At 41.4% G+C, this 22,640-nt stretch overlaps 2 protein-coding genes across 2 annotated transcripts; one reads left to right on the forward strand and one right to left on the reverse strand.

Annotated features, from left to right (window-relative positions):
- The first annotated feature begins 12,906 nt into the window (after positions 1-12,906).
- LOC115678097 (mitochondrial adenine nucleotide transporter ADNT1) lies at positions 12,907-18,092 on the forward strand. Its single transcript, XM_030601401.2, has 8 exons — positions 12,907-13,402; positions 14,639-14,687; positions 14,774-14,937; positions 15,243-15,280; positions 16,207-16,319; positions 16,530-16,643; positions 17,165-17,509; positions 17,673-18,092. Exons 1-8 carry the CDS (start codon positions 13,245-13,247, stop codon positions 17,754-17,756), a joined length of 1,065 nt encoding a protein of 354 aa, XP_030457261.1. The 5' UTR covers positions 12,907-13,244; the 3' UTR covers positions 17,757-18,092.
- A 283-nt stretch (positions 18,093-18,375) lies between these two features.
- On the reverse strand, positions 18,376-21,781 carry LOC115678217 (uncharacterized). The gene has a single exon (XM_056318349.1). It carries the CDS (start codon positions 21,110-21,112, stop codon positions 19,103-19,105), a length of 2,010 nt encoding a protein of 669 aa, XP_056174324.1. The 5' UTR covers positions 21,113-21,781; the 3' UTR covers positions 18,376-19,102.
- Between the last annotated feature and the right edge of the window lie 859 nt (positions 21,782-22,640).

Genomic DNA, 22,640 nt, shown 5'->3' on the forward strand with positions numbered 1-22,640 from the left:
GGACCCGTTATGCGACTAGACGAAACGACGGGCTCGAAGTCAACGATATGGGATTGAGCTCAAATTTGGTCGGCTGAAGCGAAACAGCGTGCTGATCAATACTCACTGCTGTTGGCTGTGACTAACGATGGATTTTCGCGATTTGAGATCGTTTAGATGGGTTTTTCTATTATTTTAGTATTTTTTATGGGTTAATTTAGTAAAGGGCAGTTTCGTAATTTTGTGTTTTGATGTTTATTAATCCTAGTAGGGTTAGGTTTGGGGATATATAAGCTTGTTTTAGGGTTTCGTTGGAGGAGACTTTGGATATTTTGATTGTTAATCGATTGAGAGAACAGTTTGTTCCTCGTTATCGTTTCGATTCTTTTGTTTAGCATAATTTCTTTCGCGCTTCGACATCACAAATTAGGAGGCATTTCTTCGGATTTGGACTAGCAATGTCACTGGCAATGGACAAGCAAGGCTTGCAAATGTGGATGAGCTGCTTTGTCGGTTATGCTCCAGCGACATCATTGGCCATGGTTTAGCGACCTCGCGAGCCGGATCTAGTTGGCTTCATCCTCCCATTGTCAATATGGCTCCAGATATGGTAGACTAGATCAAAATGAAGATGGAGGGAGGGCTGTTAGACTCGATGGTCATAGCGAGGTAGTGGGCTCGAGGATGGAGGTTGTTTGACTTGGCTAGTGGAGTGGCCGAGCAAGATTTTGAAGTCAATAGATGGCCCAACTATTATGGCTAGTGTATGACTTAGAGGAGGATGAATAGGTCATAAAATGAAACTTAATAGACTTTCACGAAATAAGTAAAATCAAGTTGATATATGCAGCATCCATTTGATATATGCAAGAATAAGCTCCTAATATCAGGTGCGATGCTTCTATCAAATAGTATAAAAATAAATAGAGAGATAAAAGATTGTGCACGCAGATCTTTATAGTGGTTCAACTTAGATTAAACCTAAGTTCACTCTCCCAGGCTAACAACCACCAAAAGCTGGATTTCACCAGTAATCCTTAAGTAGATACAAGAGTAGCCTACTTTTACTTCTACTCGAAACTTGGTAGATCACACCACGGATCTTAAGCACTACTACAACACTTGTACTCTTCTTAAAAGTGATTACAATCAATCTAATCAATTTCTGTAACTTTCTCACAATATGTATCACAAGATAAAGATTTTTTTATTTCGTAGTTGTTATATCTTCTTTGTTGTAGGTTGATCTTCTTATATAGTCTTCAATCTCCATATTAGCCATTGGATAATCTTTAAAAAGATCAATTTAGCCATTGAAGAGAAGCAATTAAATCGCTGTAGATCCGGTTGCCCATAAAATCAAATCTTTCAGTAATATTGTAGCTTCCATATTTAGAGTCGCATAAATTATGAAATAATTCGTCATCAAATGATTGATAATTGATTGAATTATTCCTTGAATAATCTTATGGATTTCCAAACCTGTGACTAGCTGTCAAATCTTTTGACCTTTAAATTAAGTCAAAGAAATATCTAGATCTTCTTATCCAAATCACATAAACACGTTATAAACATGTTCTTCGTAGGTGATAGAAGCAGCTCCACTTCTATTATCAATAGAAGCAGCCACTTCTATTAGCAATCTTTGAGTATCCAAGTTGCTCGCTTCTACTGAACTTACGAACTGCCATCCATTGGTCTTCCTTAGCATCTTAATGATCCAAAACTATATAAATTGTTGACCTTATTTGGTACCTTCAAGTCTCTACGACCTTCATATTCTTATTTGTTGGAGAAACATCTCCAATTGAATTTTGATGATACCCAAATTATCCTTGATATAATATCTACATTGTCTAAAAGAGCAGATATATTTAAAGGACTAAATGATACTCATAATGTTATTCATTGAAGAAAAGATCACAATATTGTCCTTGAAGGATCAGATAAATAACACTATCGATCTCAAAGATCAGCTAAATGACGATGTCTTAATTCAAGCTGAAGAGATCTAGTAATTGATAATGTTTACGTAACGGTTCATTTAATATGACTCGTTATGTTACTATTGTAGCCGTTGGGATTGGACAAGCACAACAGAAGACCCGGCTAAAAGGAGAACAGTTAGTCTGACATGTAGTCAGAATCGCAGCTACAATGCAACAGTAGAAGCTATTTCAGGAAAATCTGCAGAAGTTCAAGAATAGGCTGTATGGGCGATCAGTTTCGAGGACAGCAGCACCAACGACTCTAGTGGCTATTTTTGCCTCTCCAGGACATCAGCAATGACTATTTTGAAGATGCCTATAAAAGAGAAGGTTTTTGAAACCAACAAGTTAGAGAGAGATAGAGATGTGCTTATAATATTCTCGAAATCTCTTACTTGCTGTGTACTGAGCAAAAAGCTCATGCTTGTCGATAACACTCGTTGTATTGTAATTGTGTTGAAATTTCAAGTGTATCAAATGATAGCAGCATCTACCTCCCGGTAGTATGATCTACAAACTGATAGGAGTGGTGCTTGCTGAGTGTAACTTGATCAGCAAATTACTAGTGCAATCCAGCCAACCTTATGGCTGTTAGTGGTGAGAGTGGACGTAGGCTTGGAATCAAAGCCGAACTACTATATATCCTTGTGTGCAGTTGCTTATTCTTCTATTTATTATCACTAGCATACAAGTGATACATTATCTCTCATACAACTGGTGAATTGTGATATTTCTTTGTTACACACTATTTTCCGCAAAAGTTTTAAAATCTTCCAAAGCAACCTATTCACCCCCTTTAAGTTATATAGTTAGTTCCAACATTTATGACTAGTTCGCATCTATAAAGGTACATCCAGTCATCATCAATCTTACTTTATACTTCGGATACCTTCAATATTGCCAAAGGATATCAACTGCACTCGAGCTTCTATCTTCTAGTCCTTAATCATGGCTCTACCTCCAAGCTTCACCGAAGTCCCTGTTTTAGGCTGTTCACCTTCTACTTGAGTACCTTCAGCTTGTAGACACATCTACGCCTAATGTCCTGTCACCATGATAAAGAAATCATAACCTTTAGACATCCTGTGAGGCCATCATCTGCCTAACGGCCTGTGCATCTTTCATCTAGTTTACTCAATCATTAAACATATTAGTAGCCTTTGATTATTTTATCATCTTCAAAATATCATTAGAGATTTTCCCAATACCTACTATGGATGGGGGAGGAAGAGAGAGAGAAATCAACTTTGTAATTCCAAGTCAATATTCATGTGTCAAGCTGTAATTGGATATGAGTAAATAAACACTTGTCAAATCAGTTGCTGACTTGGTATTATAATGCACCGAATATTTTCCCGCTTCAAACGAAGCTTGTCTTAGTGTCATCAAACCTATCTAAGCTAAAACTCTTGTCCTACAAAAAATTTAATCTTTGAGACTTTGGGTTTGGGATGTGAATGAGTCCAGTTATGCACAAGTTATTCATACTCACTCTTAAACTCCTCAAGCTGGATTCTTTTCTTTTTAATTGTTAAAAGATTCTTTTAGATGTTATGAAGATTTCACCGATACATTATTCATTCTTCAAATTATCTAGGTATTTAGCATATTATGTGTCTCTTATACACGGTCAGATTTGTATCTAGATTTGTGGTGTGGTATTTTAGACTGGATTTTTTTCTAATTTGGTTTGAGGCCTATAAAATAGGCCATGGTTTGTAATATCAAAGTTAAGCAATTCAATCTTTTCACTAGCTTTCTCATCTTCTATGTTAGTAACAGAGCTGGTTGATCTTGGAAAAATTTGAGTGCACCAAGTATACATCACACCTGGTGCACACCTAAGTTACTCATGCCAGCTCAAAACACCCATTCACAACCATGCATCTTTCATAAGTTCTCTCTACCACATCACTTTTCCCAAGCACCAACACGGGAACTTCCAAATGAGTTCACCGTGTCCTTTATTAACCTTGTCGTGTTGGCCCCAACACAACCAACCGTGCGCCCTTATCATGCAATTATCGTCATAAGATGCCTTTCATTACATGCGTTTCAAACAGTATTTCACAATTTCGAACCGTCTACTCAAGGCTAATGCAAACTGTGCTCGCTTTCAAACAGAAAAGTACCAAAAAAAAAGTCCTAAACTTATTTCTTTAGTTTCAATTTACTCATAAATCTTTCAATTGGACAAATTTAGTCTTAAACATTTTCACATTTGTACCAATTGAGTGCATCGGACCACTTTAGTTCGGAAATTACTGACGCGAACACCGGTTGTCTTACGTGACACGACAAGTGCTGACATAAACATTTTTTTTATTTTTAAATACTTTTTAATCATTTTTTTCCTTTTCTTCTTTTTTCCTTCTTTTCTTTTTTTCTTATTTCCATTTGCCAGTCGTAGCCTCCATGATGGCCGGCGGAGGTGGCCGGCTGCCAGAGAGGGCGAGGGTCGGAATGCCCTCCCAGGCTACAAGCGAGGTCAGCCCTCGCTGGCCTTTAGCAAGGGCTGGGCGAAAGCCGCCCCTCGCCAGATCCGGCAAGGGGACCCTCCCCCAGTCCTCGCTAGAGGCCAAGGAGGGCCAGGGATGCCATCGCTAGCCTCTAGCGAGGGCTAGGGACGCCATCGCCAGCCTCTCGCGAGGGGACCCTCACTAGAGGCTAGCAAGGGGTGGCCACACCCAGATGGCAAGAGGAAGCCACATCCAGCCCTTCCCGGTTCTCGCCGACAGCCAGCAACCTCTATCGGCCATCACAGAGGTTGGTGACCTGTGGAGGGAAATAAGGAAAAAAGAAAAAAGAGAAAGGAAAGAAAAAAAAGGAAGGACAAGAGAAAAAAAAAGAAATTAAAAAGAAAATAAAAGGTTAATAAAAAATCGAAAAAATATTTAAAAATTTAAAAATATTCACGTCAGTACCAGCCATGCCACATAAGACGGTCAACATCCACGTCAGCAATTTACTGCTTAAATTGGCCGGATGGACACCATTGATACCACTAACATAAAAAATTTTAGGACTAAATTGGTCTTATTGAAATATTTAGGACTGAATCGGTACCAATGGAATAGATTTAGAACTTTTTTGGTACTTTTCCCCTCTTTCAGGCAATGTAGTCATCTTTTAGCACAGTCTACTCAAAGGCAAAATTTACATGCGCCAACTTTCAAATTGTGTTAATTATCACATATTTGCATGCTCATTTAGATAGTAATTGCTTTTCAAATGGTTTTTAATGTTGACAGCACCAATTTTCAAACGGGTTCGTGGCAATGATTTCGTGAAAGTATTGTGAATTTGGGTGTTTCTTTAATGTTAGTTACAAACTCAGGTTAATCTACACTAACAACTTGAGTTAACTTGAGATTAAGGAGACGTGTTAAAAGATACTTCTATATAATAGATGTATCGCCAATACATCATCTATTCTGCAAATAATTCAAATTAGCATATAATGTGTATCTTGTACGTGGTTAAACTTGTGTCTAGATTCGTGATATAGTTTATTAGATCGAATTTTCTCTGGTTCAATTTCGGCCTCATATATTAACCATATTTGTAACATCAAAATTAAGCAAATCCAATCGTACCATCATTCCAGTCTCTTTCTCAGTTTAATAGCAAAAGCAAAGGATCTACTTTTCTTTTCATTAAGATCGAGGTGGTTTCGGACTGCGATAGTGCTTGACGAGTATTAATAATGAACACGACTTAGTACTTTTTCAGGGGCGACTTGCAAGCTTAATGAAGTGAATGAATCATTACATTGCTAAATCATAACACAACTCGAGCTCAAGTCCATACGAGTTCAAAAGTTACAAATTTCGCCTTTGAAAGCTAGCATAGTCGACCTTAATATAAAGCTATAAAATTGATTGTCGAGTTGGCATTTTTGAAATACTCAATAAGTTCCGATATTCGAGCTCGACAAAATATTGCATACTCGGTGAAAAAGTGGATCCCACTTGGACACATGGCAGTCGACTAATAGACTAGAGTATGGTCTACGTGGCACAACTAGAGTATGCAATATTTTCTCGTCGGCTAGTAAATTGGCAAACAATTTGGCCCAAACCTAATGTGATCGGATCTCAGGTCTATTCAGCCAATCGCTTCGGCCCCATTTCCCTTTACAAAACCAACCCGCTGAGCAAGTCATTTGGGCTAAGACCCATTTGACTATTCGGACCGGAAATGTTCAACGCATTTGGATGGCGAACTGTTGCACGACAACCTTGTGCGCCATCACAAAATTGTCACGTGCATGCATAGGCGCACACACGACTATCAGATCTTGGAGTTGCGATGGCAACGCTGTTCATGGTCCAACCGTTCCATCTATCAGATTTTGGCACGGTTGTATCGAATTTTGTCCAACAGAATTGCGGATCGATAAAAAAAGGATTAGGACTAATTCGATTGATTGAAAGAGAGAGATATCGATTAGATTTCTATCCTGGGGCTAGCGGCCCTGCCGGCTCTGTGAAGAAAAAATAAAAAATAAAATAAAATAAAAATCTTTACAAAAATTCAAAAATTATTCACTTTAGCGCCAGCAGCGTCACGTAGGATGACTGATACTTACTAGATCGCCATGTCAGCGATTTTCGGCCAAAATTAATTGGAATGACTACATTGACAATTCATTAAAAGGTTCAGAATTAAATTGACAAATCCTTAAAAGATTTAGGACTAAATAGGTTTAGGACTGAATTGACAAGTTGTCAATAGGTTTAGGATTAAATTGTCACAAATAAAAGGTTTATGAATGAATTGACTGCCACATAATAGATTTATGACTTTTTGGACAATTTTCCCATATGTGCACCACTCATTATAATTCACAACACATCATTTTGTTTTATGCTAGGACACAACAACAATAAAGACAAACAAAATAGGCTATGTGACCATTTGTCCGTGGGATGAAACGAAGGACGTCTCTTATGGACCAATGGCATCACCAGTCATATTCGGTTGGCTTCGTCTTCTTGCTATTGTCATAGCTCTAGATCTGGTCTGCGAGATTTGAACGAAGGCAGAGGAAAGGAACTCACGGTTGGCTGCTGCAGCCATGGTGGGGCAGTGGGCTCGAGGATAGAGGTTGTGATTACTTGGGCTACGGAGACAACCAAGCTAGATTCTCGAGTCAATGGATGGCCGGATGGGGCGATAGTTGTGAAAGGAGGAGGAGGAAGAGAGAAAAGCCAAAATTTTAATTTCTTTCATTCCAAGTCAATATCCATAAACCAAGTTGTAATGCAACACGAGTAAAGAAGCACTTGTCACATTAGCTTCTGACGTGGTACTATGAAACATGAGATATTTTCGCACTTCGGAAAGGGTTGCCTTAATATCATCAAACCTATTTAAGCTGAGGAGAATCGGTTATTATATTCATAAATCATAGCACTACTTGTGCTCGAAGTTAATATGTGTTTGAGAAGTACAGATTTTTCATTTGAAATCTAGTAGAGTCGAGCTGAATATGAACCTACAAAATGAATCGTGAAGATAGACAAGGACAACGACCGATGTGTGCCGAACTTAATGTGATCGGATCGGGTCGATTCAGCAACATTCGGCCCCATTTCCCTTACAAAAGCAGCCTGCTGGGCAAGTCATTCGGGCTAGACCCATTTGACTATTCGGACCGGAAATCTTCAACGCAATTTGCTGTCTCATCATTGGTACTCGGCTAGCCCATCATTACTTTAGTCGAAAATTGACTGGCAAACTATTGTACGACAACTTTGACCCAAAAAAAAAGGAAAAATATCAAAAAAACCTCAAACTATGTCACTTGTGACAAATTTGCCATAAATTTTTTTTTGTGACACGAAAAAATTCAAACTATGCCACTTGTGACACATTTACCCTATAATACTTTGCCCATGGGTATTTTCGTCATTTTCCTTTTTCTTTTTTTTTCTTTTCTTCTCCAGCGAGGGCAGCCCTCGCTGGCGAGGGTCGCCCTCGCCTAAGTTAGACGAAGTCACCCGACGTCGGATCTAGCGAGGGAGACCCTCGCTGGCGTCGGGCGAGGGCTGCCCTCGCCCGCCCTCACCGGCGTCGAGCGAGGGTCGCCCTCGCCTGGGCGGGCGAGGGCAGCCTTGACCGACGCCGGCGAGAGTCGCCCTCGCCAGATCCCACGAGAGCAGCCCTCGCGCGACGCCGGCGAGGGTCGCCCTTGCCAGATCCGGCGTCGGGCGACTTCGCCGGCGTCGGGAGAAGGCTACCCTCGCCGGAGAAGAAAAGAAAAGAAAAAACAAAAAAAGGAAAAAAGACGAAAATGTCCATAGGCCAAAGTATTGTGGGGTAAATGTGTCACAACTGGCATAGTTTAGGATTTTTCGTGTCACAAAAAAAAGTTCAGGGTAAATTTGTCACAGGTGGCATAGTTTGAGATTTTTCGTGTCACAAAAAAAATTTCAGGGTAAATTTGTCACAAGTGACATAGTTTGGAGTTTTTTGTGGTATTTTCCCAAAAAAAAAATACATATTGCACAACGACCACGCGTGCCATCACAAACTATCACGTGCATACATAGGTACACACATACGTTTTTACGAATACACAAATTGGTTTGTAAGGTATGTGTCCGCTCGCGGCCTTAGGGCTCCATCTATTAGATTTTGCCATATTTGTATCGAATTTTGTACAATAGAATCGCAGCTTGATTAGAAAAAGCGTGATTGTAACTTGATTGGCTAAAAGAGAGAGATATCAATTAGATTTCTATGTGATTATCAAAATCTAGATACTTATGAGTATATCATGAAATAGTACCATCCGAATAATGTCCATGGCATATGTAAATAGATGGGAACGTGCACGATTCATGTACGCAAATGATGTACCCTACATATGTGGATGCCGGGCGTTCCATGTGGCATAGTCAGTGGACAGTTGGCACTGACGTAGAAATTTTTAATAAAATTTTTATAATTTTTTAATACTTTTTTCCAAAAATTTTCTTTTTTTCCTTTCTTTTTCGTACTTCTCTTTCCTTTGGCATGTAGCCAGTACTCGGCCATGGCTGGCAAGGGCCGTGACGCCCTCGCCTATGCCTGGTTGATGGCCATGGCCGAGTACCGGTCACAAGCCAAAGGAAACGTAGGGGGAAAAAAAAGAAGGGAAAATTAAAAAATATATTAAAAAATTCAAAATATTATTAAAATTTTTCCTATCCACGCCGGTCGTGTCACACATAATGGCCGGTGTCTACATCAGCAATTTCTGACCTAAATTGGCCGAATGGACTAAACCGGTACCAACGTGAAAAGTTCTATGATAAAATTGGTCAAATCGAAAGTAGATGACCGATTTGATACTAATGCAATAGGTTTATGATTTTTTTTAATACTTTTCGCCCTTAGCAACATTCAGTCCAAGAGTTTCGACCCAAAAAAAAAAAATACATTAGGTCGAAGAGTTAGAAAAGGAAAGGGACGAATTAACAAAGTATATGTGCAACCACCACTCATTATAATTCACAAACACGTCCTTTTCTTCTTTGCTAGAACACGACCAACGCTAGAGACGCGCAAAACGGACTACGCAACCATTTGTCCGACGGACGAAACGAAGGGACGCCGCATGATGCATCCGCCCCCGTAGACATGCTCGTTAAGCCAAAGCAAAATGATTAAACTACTTGTAATAATGTACTGTTTCCTTCGTGCGTGCGTGGCTGCTGTTCTTTTTCGCTTATTGTAATGTCTTTGGTGCAGTCCAATGAGGTCTTACGCAAGGCCAACTTGTGGAGCTCGTGTTAGTAAAAGGAAGAAATATCAAAGAAGAGCAGGAAAGGCTCGCAATCTTTTGTTAATTCTGCGATTGGGGAGTGCATGTTCTTCGTCAGCGATGACTGCGGGATGCACGAGATTCGAAATTGGGCCTTTGAGTTCGAGCTTTTGAAGTTGGATAGAGGTGGTGGTGGACTTGTCATTGTCCATGTTATGGCCCATGATGGCCAATATATAATTTGTTTGAAGGGTCGTTTTCCAACTTGCCCATCTAGGAATTTTGGCATCTTTGGTCTTGGGTGGGGGGACTGGCCCCCTCTTCTTTTCTTGAGTTCATATCTTCTATTGGCTGCAATAAGATCTCCAAGCAAACATAGCCCCAGCAAAACTCATTTGCTAGTAGCCTGTGGACAATTTTGTTATACGAGCGTGCTTGAACTAGGGTTTCTCGCGATATGTATGATTGGCGCTATGGAAATCTTCGAACTTGACATTCTTAACCGTGATATTCCACGTGAACATGTATGTATTGCCTATTGAATGGCTCGATTTAGAGAGAGAGAGAGAGAGTATTTATGATCTCGATGAAAAGATGACTTTTGTGACAAATCGAAATGACGATCAAACTCCTCCGCTACATTTCTTTTCGGGATAAGTGAACTCCTTTGCTATCATTGAAAAGTGAAGGCTCGTTTAAAGCATTGACAAGAACGGTAATCATCAACGCAGATTGTATGGTTTTGATAAGAAGACGGCGTTGAGCGGGCAAATCACTCCGGAATCTCTCCAACATTTGATATGACGCCGTGGCTTTTTCTTCTTAAATGCAGGTGCCGGAGATGAAATGCAGAAGAACTAGAGTGCCAAGTTCGGGAACACATAGTACGAAGTAGATTCTTTCTTCTTTTTTTTTGGGGTCAAAATAGTACGAGGTAGATTTTGAGCGAAGGAAAAGACTTTTGAACAGTAGCAGCAAAGATGAGGCAAAAGCAAGGGCACACTTGGCACTTGGCAAAGTGCAGTGGTGGACCCTACCTCAACTCACCTCACCTCACCTCACCTCACCGAGCGATGAATGCCCCGTGGGACCCACCGTCCCCCATTGAATAATCAGCGGGGGGCTCCGACAGCGACAGCGACACCTGCGGGACGCCGTTTAGGTGGGTTGGGGGGGTGTGGAGCTTCTAGGTTTCCGTCTGTCCCGTTCCTTCCGTTCCGATCATCCCGGCGGCGACCAGCTGTCGCCGTTCCACGTAACGTAAGACCGCGGCTTCCTTCCCGCTTTGTTTGAGACACGCCCCCCACCAAGTTGTCGTCCCCGAGAAGGGCAGCAGAGGACCTTCCCCGTAATTTCACGTAACCAATAGAGAAAATTTTGCTTGGATAGAGAAAAGAACAGCGGGGCGCTTTATTCTAATTATTGGGTACATGCCCACAATGATAAATATGAAATTCGTAAATTTTTGTTTTGAATATGTTGTGGCTCGAAGGCTTATTGTGTTTTTCTCATTATCTATTTCACGAATCCTATATCGAGTAAAAAGAAAACGGTTGTCATATAAAATGAATGCCGTGATTTTCAGAGAAAACCGATCATTACCCCTATTTAAGTTGACCCGAAACTTTTGTTTTCCTATTCCCCCAAGAAAAGAATGGAAAGAAACACCTGAAGCACTCGTGTCCGCAAATCACATAATTTTTTGTTTTCTTTTAGAAAAAAAATTATAAAAAAGAAAACAAAAAATTTAGGGAAAAAACTACCAAAAACTCCAAACTTTGCCATCTGTGATACATTTACCCCGAACTTTTTTTGTGACACCAAAAACCCCGAACTTTGCTTTTTGTGACACATTTACCCCAATGTATTTAGTCCATGGGCATTTTCGTCTTTTTTGTTTTTTTTTTCCTTTCCGGCGAGGGGGGCCCTCGCCGGCGTCGAGCGAGGGCGGCCCTTGCCAGATCCGGCGAGGGCGGCCCTCGCCGGCGTCGGGCGAGGTTCGCCCTCGCCCGGGCGAGCGAGGGCGGCCCTCGCCCGACTCGAGCGAGGTCGACCCTCGCCCGACGCCGGCTAGGGTCGACCTCGCCGGGCGAGCGAGGGCGGCGTCGGCGAGGGTCGACCTCGCTGAGTCGGGCGAGGGCCGCCCTCGCTCGCCCGGCGAGGGCGAACCTCGCCAAAGCCGGCGAGGCCCCCTCGCCCGACGCCGGCGAGGCCCCCCCTCGCCGGAAAGGAAAAAAAAGAAAAAGCAAAAAAGACGAAAATGCCCATGGACTAAAAACATTGGGGTAAATGTGTCACAAAAAGCAAAGTTCGAGGTTTTTGGTGTCACAAAAAAAAGTTTGGGGTAAATGTGTCACAAATGAAAAAGTTTGGGGTTTTTGGTGGTTTTTTCCCAAAAATTTATGTAATTTCGTAGCGAAGCTTTCTCTGTACTTCCCTTTCAATTATAGGGGATTCTTTGTCAAAAACCGCAACTTAGACTCAGAAAAGTGGTCCCTCTAATATTCGATACCTCTCTTCAAGCTACATTTTCCACGTGGCAGAAAGGGTCGCACGAGTTAGGGGTGAGCGGTTTCCGATCCGATCCGGTTCAACCCAAGAATCGAGAACCGGATCAGGAGGACCGGTTTCCAATTTCTAGGACCGGGGACCGGATCGGACCGATGGTCTGGTCCGGTCCGATTCCAACGGGATCAATATTAAATATTATTTGTGAACCGAGAACCGATTGTTCCGTTCTTTCCTTTGTAGTTCTGATTTGATCCCATAAGACCTTGGAAAAAATTGAAAAAATATATATAATATATGAAAAAATTGAACGATCGGTTCTAATGAAACCAATATTAAATATTATATATACATTAAATATTATATATATGAAAAAATTAGAAAAATATATATTTAAATGTCCGGTCCGGTCTGGTTCCCACCCTAAAATCGGGAACCGGATCGCCTGGAAACCGGTTCCATTTTTAGGAACCGGAAACTTGACCGATATCCCTGAGAACCGGACCAAACCGATAGGTCCGGTTCGGTCTAATCCTAATTTGGGCAGTCCATCTTGCTTACTCCTAGCGCGGGTACCGGTCCCCTCGGTCCCACTCGCGCGAGTATGCAACACGCTAATTATTCGCTAGCGGAAAGGGAGAAAAAGTCATCTCCTCTCTCTCTTGTATCCTCGATAAAAAGCTAACGGCGTCAACACACTCCCAGTCTCGCGCGCACACACCGAGCTCGAAGGGCTGTTGTTGTTGAGACCTCGCTTTCCGCCTCCTCCTCCGCCGCCGCCGCCGCCGCCTGCAACGTCAGCGACTCCTCCGGGGGGTGCGGGCGCGCCGCTAGCTCTCGGTGACCGCCCGGAGATCCGATCCAGATCGTCGTTAGTCCCCGATCGCCCGCCCCGGAACCGCCGCGACCAAGACCCGTTTCTTTTGTGCGTTTTTTTTTTTTTTGTTTTGCCCCTGTTCGGTAGGGTTCTCTAGAGCATTCTTTTTCTTGGTCCGCGGTTTCTGGTAAAATCTCCAATGGCTTCCGAGGACGTGAAGGCGAGCGAGAAGGCGGTGTCGACGATCGTGAACCTCGCGGAGGAGGCGAAGCTGGCCAGGGAAGGCGTGAAGGGCCCCAGCTACGCCGTCCTCAGCATCTGCAAGTCGCTGGTCGCCGGTGGTGTCGCCGGGGGAGTGTAAGCTCCGCGTGTCCCTTTCGAAAAATGCGAATCGCGGATGAGGGAGATTAGAGTTGCGGATTTCCCATTTCTTTCCCTCGAGTTGTTCGAGGAGTGACTGCCTTTTACATAGGAATGCTTAGCGTGCTCACCCAGTGTGTGACATTGTTCTGGCAAATTGGAATGGCAAGCGTGTGTTAATTTTTGCGCATTGGGCGTTAGAAACTAGGCGATTTGTGCGGAATGCAATGCTTCCAGTCTTTCGGAGGTGGAAGTTGTGAATTACCCCCTTAATTTGCCTCTTTTGCTTGTCTTGGTGGAAGTGGGTAATTTGAAACTTGCGGGGCATAGTGGGTTTACCCTTTTCTTCTCGTGCTTATTTCTAGTTTCATTTCTTTGATAATATTTTAGTGTCTGAGGACATGAAAGGATTAGAATTGAAATTACATGATAATTTTTTCATGGAGAAAGGGTAGCTGAGAAAAGTTGTGCAGTACAATTTATATGGGATAGAAGTTAATTAAGTAGCCATGTTAAGTTTAGGTTTTCAGGGGGAAAGCTGAGCTAGAGTCATGTGACCTTAAGTTTTAACTTTCCCTGGTCAGCCTTTCACTGGCCATTTGGCAAACTGAAGTTCTGATCATTCTACTGAGAATTGCTTATCTGCGTCACCATTCACATCACTCTCTATTTCGTCTGTTATCCCGCTAGTAATCATCATTTTGATTAACTCTTTACTCTAGAACCTTGTAAAACTCTAAACTTAGACTCTTGATTGATCCCCGATTTCTTGTATTGTGATTTGTCTCTACTGTCACTCACTGGGTCACTGTAGAAGTTTTAGCAAGTTTGTCTTGTACATCCTCCGCCAACTTTTCTTGGAAATAGACCTGCTGTTGTGTGATAGCATTGTTTTCTACGTTCATGCGATAAAGGTGGAACAACTGTCTGTGCTATGAAAATGGCTTTGCTTGGCATAAACTAGTAGGAAAAAAGAAAATAACAAATCTTTATTTATTCTGAGACGTATGAACTAAGTGTGGTCTAATATACATTACCCAAAAAAAAACTAAGTGTGGTCTAATATTGGTCTAGTTGCTGCTATCCTTGAGTTGTTTAGAACCTCTTGTGGAGGTTTGATGCCACCTTGCTGCCCTTCAGTACTCAATTTGTATTACCTTTGTTCATTTTCATTGACCACAATGTAGTTTGTGGTAATTGCGGCTGACCTAGAGCCTATGCATGGTTGTATAGGTCACGCACTGCTGTTGCTCCATTGGAACGGTTGAAGATATTGCTGCAGGTTAGTCATCCAGCTTTCCGCAACTGTCTTTCACGATCGTACAGATCCTTGCAGCCATGGTGATGCAGGGATCACTTGACATGCAGGTCCAAAATCCCCATAGCATAAAGTACAATGGTACAGTTCAAGGATTAAAATATATATGGAGAACTGAGGGCTTCCGTGGACTGTTCAAAGGCAATGGTACCAATTGTGCTCGTATTGTTCCGAACTCAGCAGTCAAGTTCTTCAGCTATGAGCAAGCTTCCAAGTATGACTCTGGAAAAATTGTAGCAACTATTAACTTTGATTTCTGGTGTCAAGTTGTCATTGCTATTATCATTTCTTGCTGGGTTTTCATGTTATAATTGCATAGGATGTATATCTATAGGCAAAGACATGTTTTCTCCAAATTCCTGCCCAATCTAACTCTAATGGCTTTTAGATGGCTTCTCTTGTCATTGGCTTCTTGTTTACTATTTCCACCATTTCAGTGCCTCTTCATTTGCTTAAATACCAGTAAAATTTGCCCCTTTATTTCTTCTGCTGATTTTTCCTCCTCTTCCTTATCATCAGGGGAATATTGTTGTTGTATCAGCAGCGGACTGGTAATGGTATGTCCATCCTCGTTGCCTTATTGTTGATTTTGAATATTTGTGTTGCTTGATTAAATACTTGTGATGCTTGCGTGCTAGCAATTTTATTCTCTTGTATGCGATTTACCATTTTGCTGGTTACACATTTGCTTTACTTTGAAACATTATTGCTTGCTGAATCAGATGACTAGGGCAAATATTACTGTTGAACATAAACCAACAACTTAATAATTGTTAAGGCGCCTAAGGCCAAGCGCTTCCCTCTTAAGCAATGGGGTGTCGTGGAGAGAGGTTTCATTTTACTCGTGGTGCATTGGGCGCGCATTGTTGATGGCCATCCATGGCCGCTCTGCTGCCCTGGTTGTTGCTGTCAGAGCGAGGGGTTTTCCCCTACATTTATCTTCTCTATCTCTCTCTCTCTCTCTCTCGAAAAGTTTACGGAAAGATGTTCTAATAATCATCGAAAGAAACATCCTGCAGTGCTCTCCGTGTTTTTGGTACACAGTCCTAAGAATCTGTTGGTATTCTTGTATGTTGATTGTTGAATATCCTTGGAAATATTTGAGAGTGACCTACTGATCCAGAAATCTGGACTATATCAAAGAACATTGCTTAAGTTGCACCACTTATTTGACTGATTCATTCATCTTTAAAATGTTTTTTTTTTGAAGTCGGGATACCTTAAAAAGCTAGTTTTCTACTTTTTATAATCTGTAATTATGAAAAGCTCCATCTGTTTGCAATATTCTCCCATTTTACATTGACATAACTATAGGATTTTCGGGCATAATTATCCAATATGATTTTGAATTTTTTATGGCAAACTCTAAGAAAGCGATTGATTCATAGTGTCACAAAAACTCTATATAGTAACATTTTGGAGATGCAATGGAAATGTTGTGCACGACTGTCTCAGTCTCTCTTTTATTGTTTGTTTCCCACAGAAGATGCGCAACTCACTCCTCTTCTACGTCTTGGAGCTGGGGCATGTGCTGGAATTATTGCAATGTCTGCTACTTACCCCATGGACATGGTACGAGGCAGATTAACTGTACAGGTACATTTCTTATTCTTTTCAGGCTGATTTCTAGCATTGTTCTGATATCTTCTGGGAGGCACGGTCAACCAAGTTGGGGAAATTTTTCTGCCAATAAGAGTTTAATCAGAATAGCTACTGTAAACAATCTAAAGGAGATTATCTGCTTTCTGCCTTTTCGACTATTTTTGTGCTTTTGGCATTTAGACATTTTCCCCCTCATACCTGCAGACAGAGAAGTCCCCTTATCGGTATAGAGGAATGTTTCATGCATTGTCAACTGTGCTTCGTGAAGAAGGTCCACGGGCCTTATACAAGGGGTGGCTTCCTTCTGTCATTGGAGTGGTAAGTGACTCTCTTTTCTGTTTGCTTTTTGTGATAGGTATCACAGCTTCTCTGCTAGTCAGAGAATGTGCACATGCGTGTGCTTTCCACTTGTCCTGACCCTCCATGTTGAAATTTTGCATTTCCACAATGCGTTTGTCAAATAAACCTTCCTTGCCCCTGCTTCCTCCAGTCGATTGTGACATTCTTGCATTCAACGTATACTGATTGATGATGTGTTTTTTTTCATGTGAGATCCTACATGCTTAAAGTCCTTCAAAATGTGTATGTCCTAAAAGGCATCCTCAGGTGGCTATAGCATCTCTGCTTCCCTATGTTCTCTGAGTTTGTAAGTGACTTGTACGAAAGGAAGCAGCATCATGCATATCCCAAGTGCTTGAGCGCATGCGAGACTCATAAAATTTTGTCAGGACTATCCAAGAGCTTTTCTTTCCTTTTCTAGTGGGCAATATTGCTTGCATACATGTGTTGTTCCCTTTCTTGCTTTGAAGAAATAATAATAATTCTCTTCTTTTCTGCAGGTTCCTTATGTAGGTCTCAACTTTGCTGTATATGAATCTCTGAAGGACTGGTTAATAAAGACCAGACCATTTGGACTAGTGGAGGACTCTGAGTTGAGTGTTACAACAAGGCTTGCCTGTGGAGCTGCTGCAGGAACTATTGGTCAAACTGTGGCTTACCCTCTGGATGTGATACGTAGAAGAATGCAAATGGTGGGGTGGAATAATGCTTCTTCCATAGTCACAGGTGATGGAAGAGCTAAGGCTGCCCTTGAATACAATGGCATGGTTGATGCATTCAGGAAAACTGTGAAGTATGAGGGTTTTGGAGCATTGTACAAGGGTTTGGTTCCAAATTCTGTCAAGGTCAGTTTTATCTTAGTTAAAACTTGCCCTTTCATAGGTTTTAGTAGTGTAAGGCCTAAGGAGCATTGTTAACTTAGCTGTAGACAATTTTGTCAATGCTCTTGCTAGTTCTTCAATATACACTTTGTTTTACGTTTCTGAAAACTGCTGCTTTCATCCTCAGGTAGTTCCATCCATAGCCATCGCGTTTGTGACCTACGAGGTGGTGAAGGATATATTAGGAGTTGAAATCAGAATATCAGATTGAACTTTGGAGCATCCTCTGTTGTCCGTCAAAAGTGTGGTATTTTTGTAGGCCAGGGTTAGATAAAATGGGTAAAGTGGGGATGCTCTTTTCCTCTCTCTAAGAGTAAGTCTAGCAACATGTAATCCAGCTCTGATAATGGCTCCCCCCTTGTTCTCGTATCAATATCTTCTTGTGAACGTGCTGTAGCTGTTGGTCTCATTCATGTGCTGTGTCAATAAGTATGTAGGAGGAATAAGGCAAGAAATACACTTCAATGGCTTTTGATGCTGTGAGAAAACATTCTTTTTTCTGAGATTATACTGGAGGGCTGGTCAGTGCTCTATCATGTTTTAATAACTCACTGGATGCAGTTTAGTGCAAGAAGAAAGAGTCGAATCACAGTTGCAGTATATTTACTTGCAAATTTAGATCTTATATATAGATTATACTGGCTAGGTGATGGATACTTTTTGCACCTGTGTTTTTAGACCACGAATCGGGATAGCTTTTGAGCAGTGTGGAATATCCTTGGACACTTGCAACAATGATTTTCACTTTATGTGAATTCGATTGAACTAAACAGTGGAGACAGGACTCCTTCGGATGGGAATCCAATCATCACATCAAACATTCCAATCACTTCATGGTGAAAAAGCTGCTTTAATTTACCATGCTGAGTTAAAACACTTTGAAAGGCTTGTTGTACAGATGAATTTGTAGTTCCCAGTCGGTAAAGTGCTTAGAGCAGGCGACTTGGTTTGAGAATAAGGCTTATTGAGAAGCTCTCAATCTGATGAGTTACCGGACGATGACCTCTTCATCTTTGGACTCATCTGCAGTAGCTGGCTCTCTGACATCATTCTAATGCTTCGCCCAGTTGGAGTTATCTGTGGAGGTCGTAGCGACCGCCCTCTTGGTGTCCCTGCAATGTGGATAGAGATTCATATATAATTTATTCAGTAAGGGAGAGAGCTGAAATTTTTCCTGTGCTACCATGTGTTCTCATTAAAAGCACAAGGAAACCCTAATGAAAGGTTGCTAGCTAGCTTAATATGGCGATGGTAGGAGTCAAATGAGCATAGCTAAACGGAAATGATCGTTCCGCTACTGGAAGATGCACCTGACCTGTATGTAGGAGATGGTCCATAACAGTAATTACTTGATTCACTTTCTTTTTAGAAATGAGAAGAGTGAGACAGGAACATCGTTGTAGGGTGACAGTTGAGAGATATTCTATGATTCTATGGTGGAACTGGTAACTGAAAAGTGAATATACAGAGAGCGTAGAATGTATGATGATCCTTTGCCCTGATAAACTTCTTGATGCGTTAAGATTTAGACACTGGCAGCCATCCCACAAACAGTATCTACCAACATGTTAATTTTCTGGTTTTGTAATTTGGAACCAGAGAAATGAGCGTTAATCTTAAAATGAAGTACTGCCAAGTAGATTCCCCAAACAAGAAGAAAATCTCACCAGGTTGTTTGTTTTGTTTGACATCTGTTAGTCTTTTCAACGATGTCAAGTTCCTGCTCGAACTTTCAGGGGAGAGCGGTAATTTCGTCTCAGGTGCCAGCGGGAGAGGATCATCCAAACTGATTGTGCCTTCATCCCCGCAGATGGAGGCTCCCTCGCTACCCGATTCAGAGTTCTCTTTGAGACAAGCACTCGATTTCTCCCTCTCCACTACTCTGTAAACGAACATCTGAAATGGTACATCCGATACCGGCAACGGGTTGGGGGACTCCCAGGATGGAAATTTCTTCAGTAGCCTCAACTCGATATCATGGTAGTCCACAGGTGGCATTGGCAGGTCTGGCTGGCTACTGCAATCAGGATTCATCGCGAGAAAGCGCTTCACGTAGCGAAGGATCCTACAAATGGAAGAGAAGCTTGGCCGTTGATTCAGATCGATATGCCAACATCTCTTTGTCAAGTTGGTCAAGTACTTCGGCGAATGGAATGGGAACAAGGGCCTCTCTCCTGCCCTGATGTTCCGGCTCATTTTGTCCCCTTGAAGATGCGCATCCTCAAAGGGTACTTTTCCAGTTAGAAGTTCAAAGCAAATCATCCCGAAACTGTAGACATCGGACTTCTCGGTGTACTTCGTGTCTCTGGTACTTCCTGTCTCTTCTTGCTCGGCTAGAACTTCGGGAGAGCGCCAAATGATTCCATCTTGATTTAAAGATGTCTTTTGGGAAGAGTTTCTACAGGAAGACAGGCCGAATCCTGAGACTTTGGCTTGCAAGTATCCTTCTCCTCCTGAACTACCCCTTGCCCTCACCAGAATGTTAGAAGGATTGAGATCTCCATGGTAGATCTTCTTAGAGTGGAGATACCCCATCCCTCTAGCAATCTGAAGCATCAAGTCGATGGCGACAGGCAGAGAGAAAGGAATTCGTTTTCGGGGACCGCAGATTTCCTTGATGTAGCTGCCTAGGTCTCTGTTCATCAGCTCCGTAACCACGAAACACTCTTTCTTTTCCTCGTCGATGAAGCTACAAAGAAAGTGCAGTATATTGGGGTGGGAGAGAGAATGTATCAACGAAATCTCGGGAACTAGGGTCTCGGTATTTCCGAAAAGATGTCTCAAAGCAAAGGATTCACCCAACCAAAGTATCTCCTTGTATTGGCTTCCATTACCTAGCCGCCGCCTTACCTGGTAGTCCTTCGACCCAACTAAGATCGAACATGGCAAGAGTTTCCAATTGGAAGGCTCCCACAAATCCAAGTTCCTTAATAGCAGATCGTTAAGTCGCTGCTCATACTTTGTTGCTGAGCCCGAAATACTCTTTTCCCGGATTTTATTCATAAGAAGCCATCTATCTTCTTTCCACACTTGCTCTAACCGGTTGCAGAAATCTTGAGTCACGAGATATTGTTTGCCGAATTTCCATTGGAAGAGCTTCGGGTCCTTCCATTCTTTTTGGTACTTTTTCGAGTATACCAATCTCCTCTTCTGCATCTCATCATGATCCCAACCGGTAATTTCTCCTGCGATCTCAATCGCTTCGATGACGACCGGCATGCAACTTAACAGGTTGTGGATGTGAAAGTCAATGCAATCTGTGTTCTGATATAGGATCATGGTTTTCGCCCACCAGTCCTTATTGTCCAAGCAGAGTCTGACATAGATCTCTCCTTCCTTGAATACCCTGAGGAGATCTTTCAACGGCTGTTCCAGGATCCTCCATTTCGCATGTTTCTCTTCGAATCGCAGGTTCTGTCTCATCTCGTCTGCCACGACTTCGTAAGCGTAGGTCAACATGTCCAGCAACAGACAACATTGACGCCCGTTGATCTGTATATTGCCGCGGAACACCATCAAGGCCTTTAGGCTTCCTAATACTTCTCCTATCTGCCGAAACTGTTCCATCCTCAGATTGCACACCCAGTAACCATCCAACACACGGTAGATTCGTGTGTTCAATCAGACGTAGCGGGTGCCGATCCTAGAAAGCCAATAGACCCTTCTCAGAGAAGATTGCAGAGAACTTTAAGCATGGACGGGCCTACAACACCTTGTTCCAATGGGGTAAGATCTCTACATTTCATCCATTTCCACCAGATTCTTCCAATGAATCTAATGGAAACGCAAACAATCACCTGGAGCCAGTCAACCCGCAACCAAGAAACGCATAGAATTGTGAACAGACAAAAGAAATGGCAAGCATGGAAGAAGAGAGGTTAAACAAAGTTGGAAGCCCCTGAAATTTCTCTCACCTCCACCTCCAGGTACCTCAACATAGATACGTTCAATGGAAAAAGAAAAAGGAAAAAAAATTGATAAATGCACCTATATAAAATCTATCTTGAAAAATATGATCTTTTTTGGAGGGGAAAAAACATGTTCATGACTTATTTTTAGTCCTGTCAAGGGTCAACTTCGTTATGGGTGGATGGCCAATTTTATGAGCCGTGAATTTAGGTGACTTAGCTTTGAATGAAGAAACAATTTCATTCCATAAGAGGGAAAGTCACAGATTGGAACTGTGAGATCGTGAGTGAGAAGTTTGACCATTAGCTGATTCTGTTGATTTTACTTTATTATTATTATTATTTTGGAGTCAAATGTGTTACGACGTGGTTTGAATTCGTGATCTGAGTCCTTAACTAGCTTGACCATTGGATGAAAGTTAATAGAAGTGTACGCTATAGTTGAGTGGATTGAATAAATCAAACCATAACATCACTTTTTTTTTAATACTATTAGCAGTGTTTCATTTTACAATATTTTTGAAATATATCTTAGTCTATATTCATCTTCTCAAAGTTTTCTAGTGAAAGCGTAGCTTGCGCATGCGGTGCATGGCTTTTGTATGCATATAAAATCACAATATAACAAGAAGCCTTAATAATTGTATTTTTAGAGTAATGCTAGGCTTACCAAGTTTTCAAAATTTATTTATTTATTAAGTGATGTGTCAGACTATGAATGAATTTAAACAGTGCGCCATATTCAAGAACTAATAATAGCCCGACATATCACTTAATAAAATCACTTTTAAAAATTAGTCCTAACAAATCTAGCATTTTTTGTGATTTTAATTAGGTCCACCGTTGTTTGCGCATTCACCATTGGATGATTGATAAATGGAAGATTTCAATTACAAAATTAACATCGAACGGATAGGTCACCCATCCAACAATAGGTGTATTCACTATTTTTTTTTATATTAGTATAATAAATTAGTATATTTTTTAGGCAAAATTTTTTGTTAGTACGAGTTTTACTAGTTAACATGATATAGAGCATTAAATTGAAAGTGACCCCTCTTTCTAATTTGTGTGCTAATATTATAGCGAGTGAACTTTTTCATGGTGGTTAGTTATTTTTCATGTTAGAGAAGATAGTATTTATCTCTTAGAAAATACTAATATTTCACGTGATAATCAAGTTCCAA

The sequence above is a fragment of the Syzygium oleosum genome, unplaced genomic scaffold (assembly GCF_021117445.2).
Source record: "Syzygium oleosum isolate NSW1041296 unplaced genomic scaffold, Sole_v2.1 Sole_v2.15, whole genome shotgun sequence".
In the NCBI taxonomy this organism is placed as follows: Eukaryota; Viridiplantae; Streptophyta; class Magnoliopsida; order Myrtales; family Myrtaceae; genus Syzygium; species Syzygium oleosum.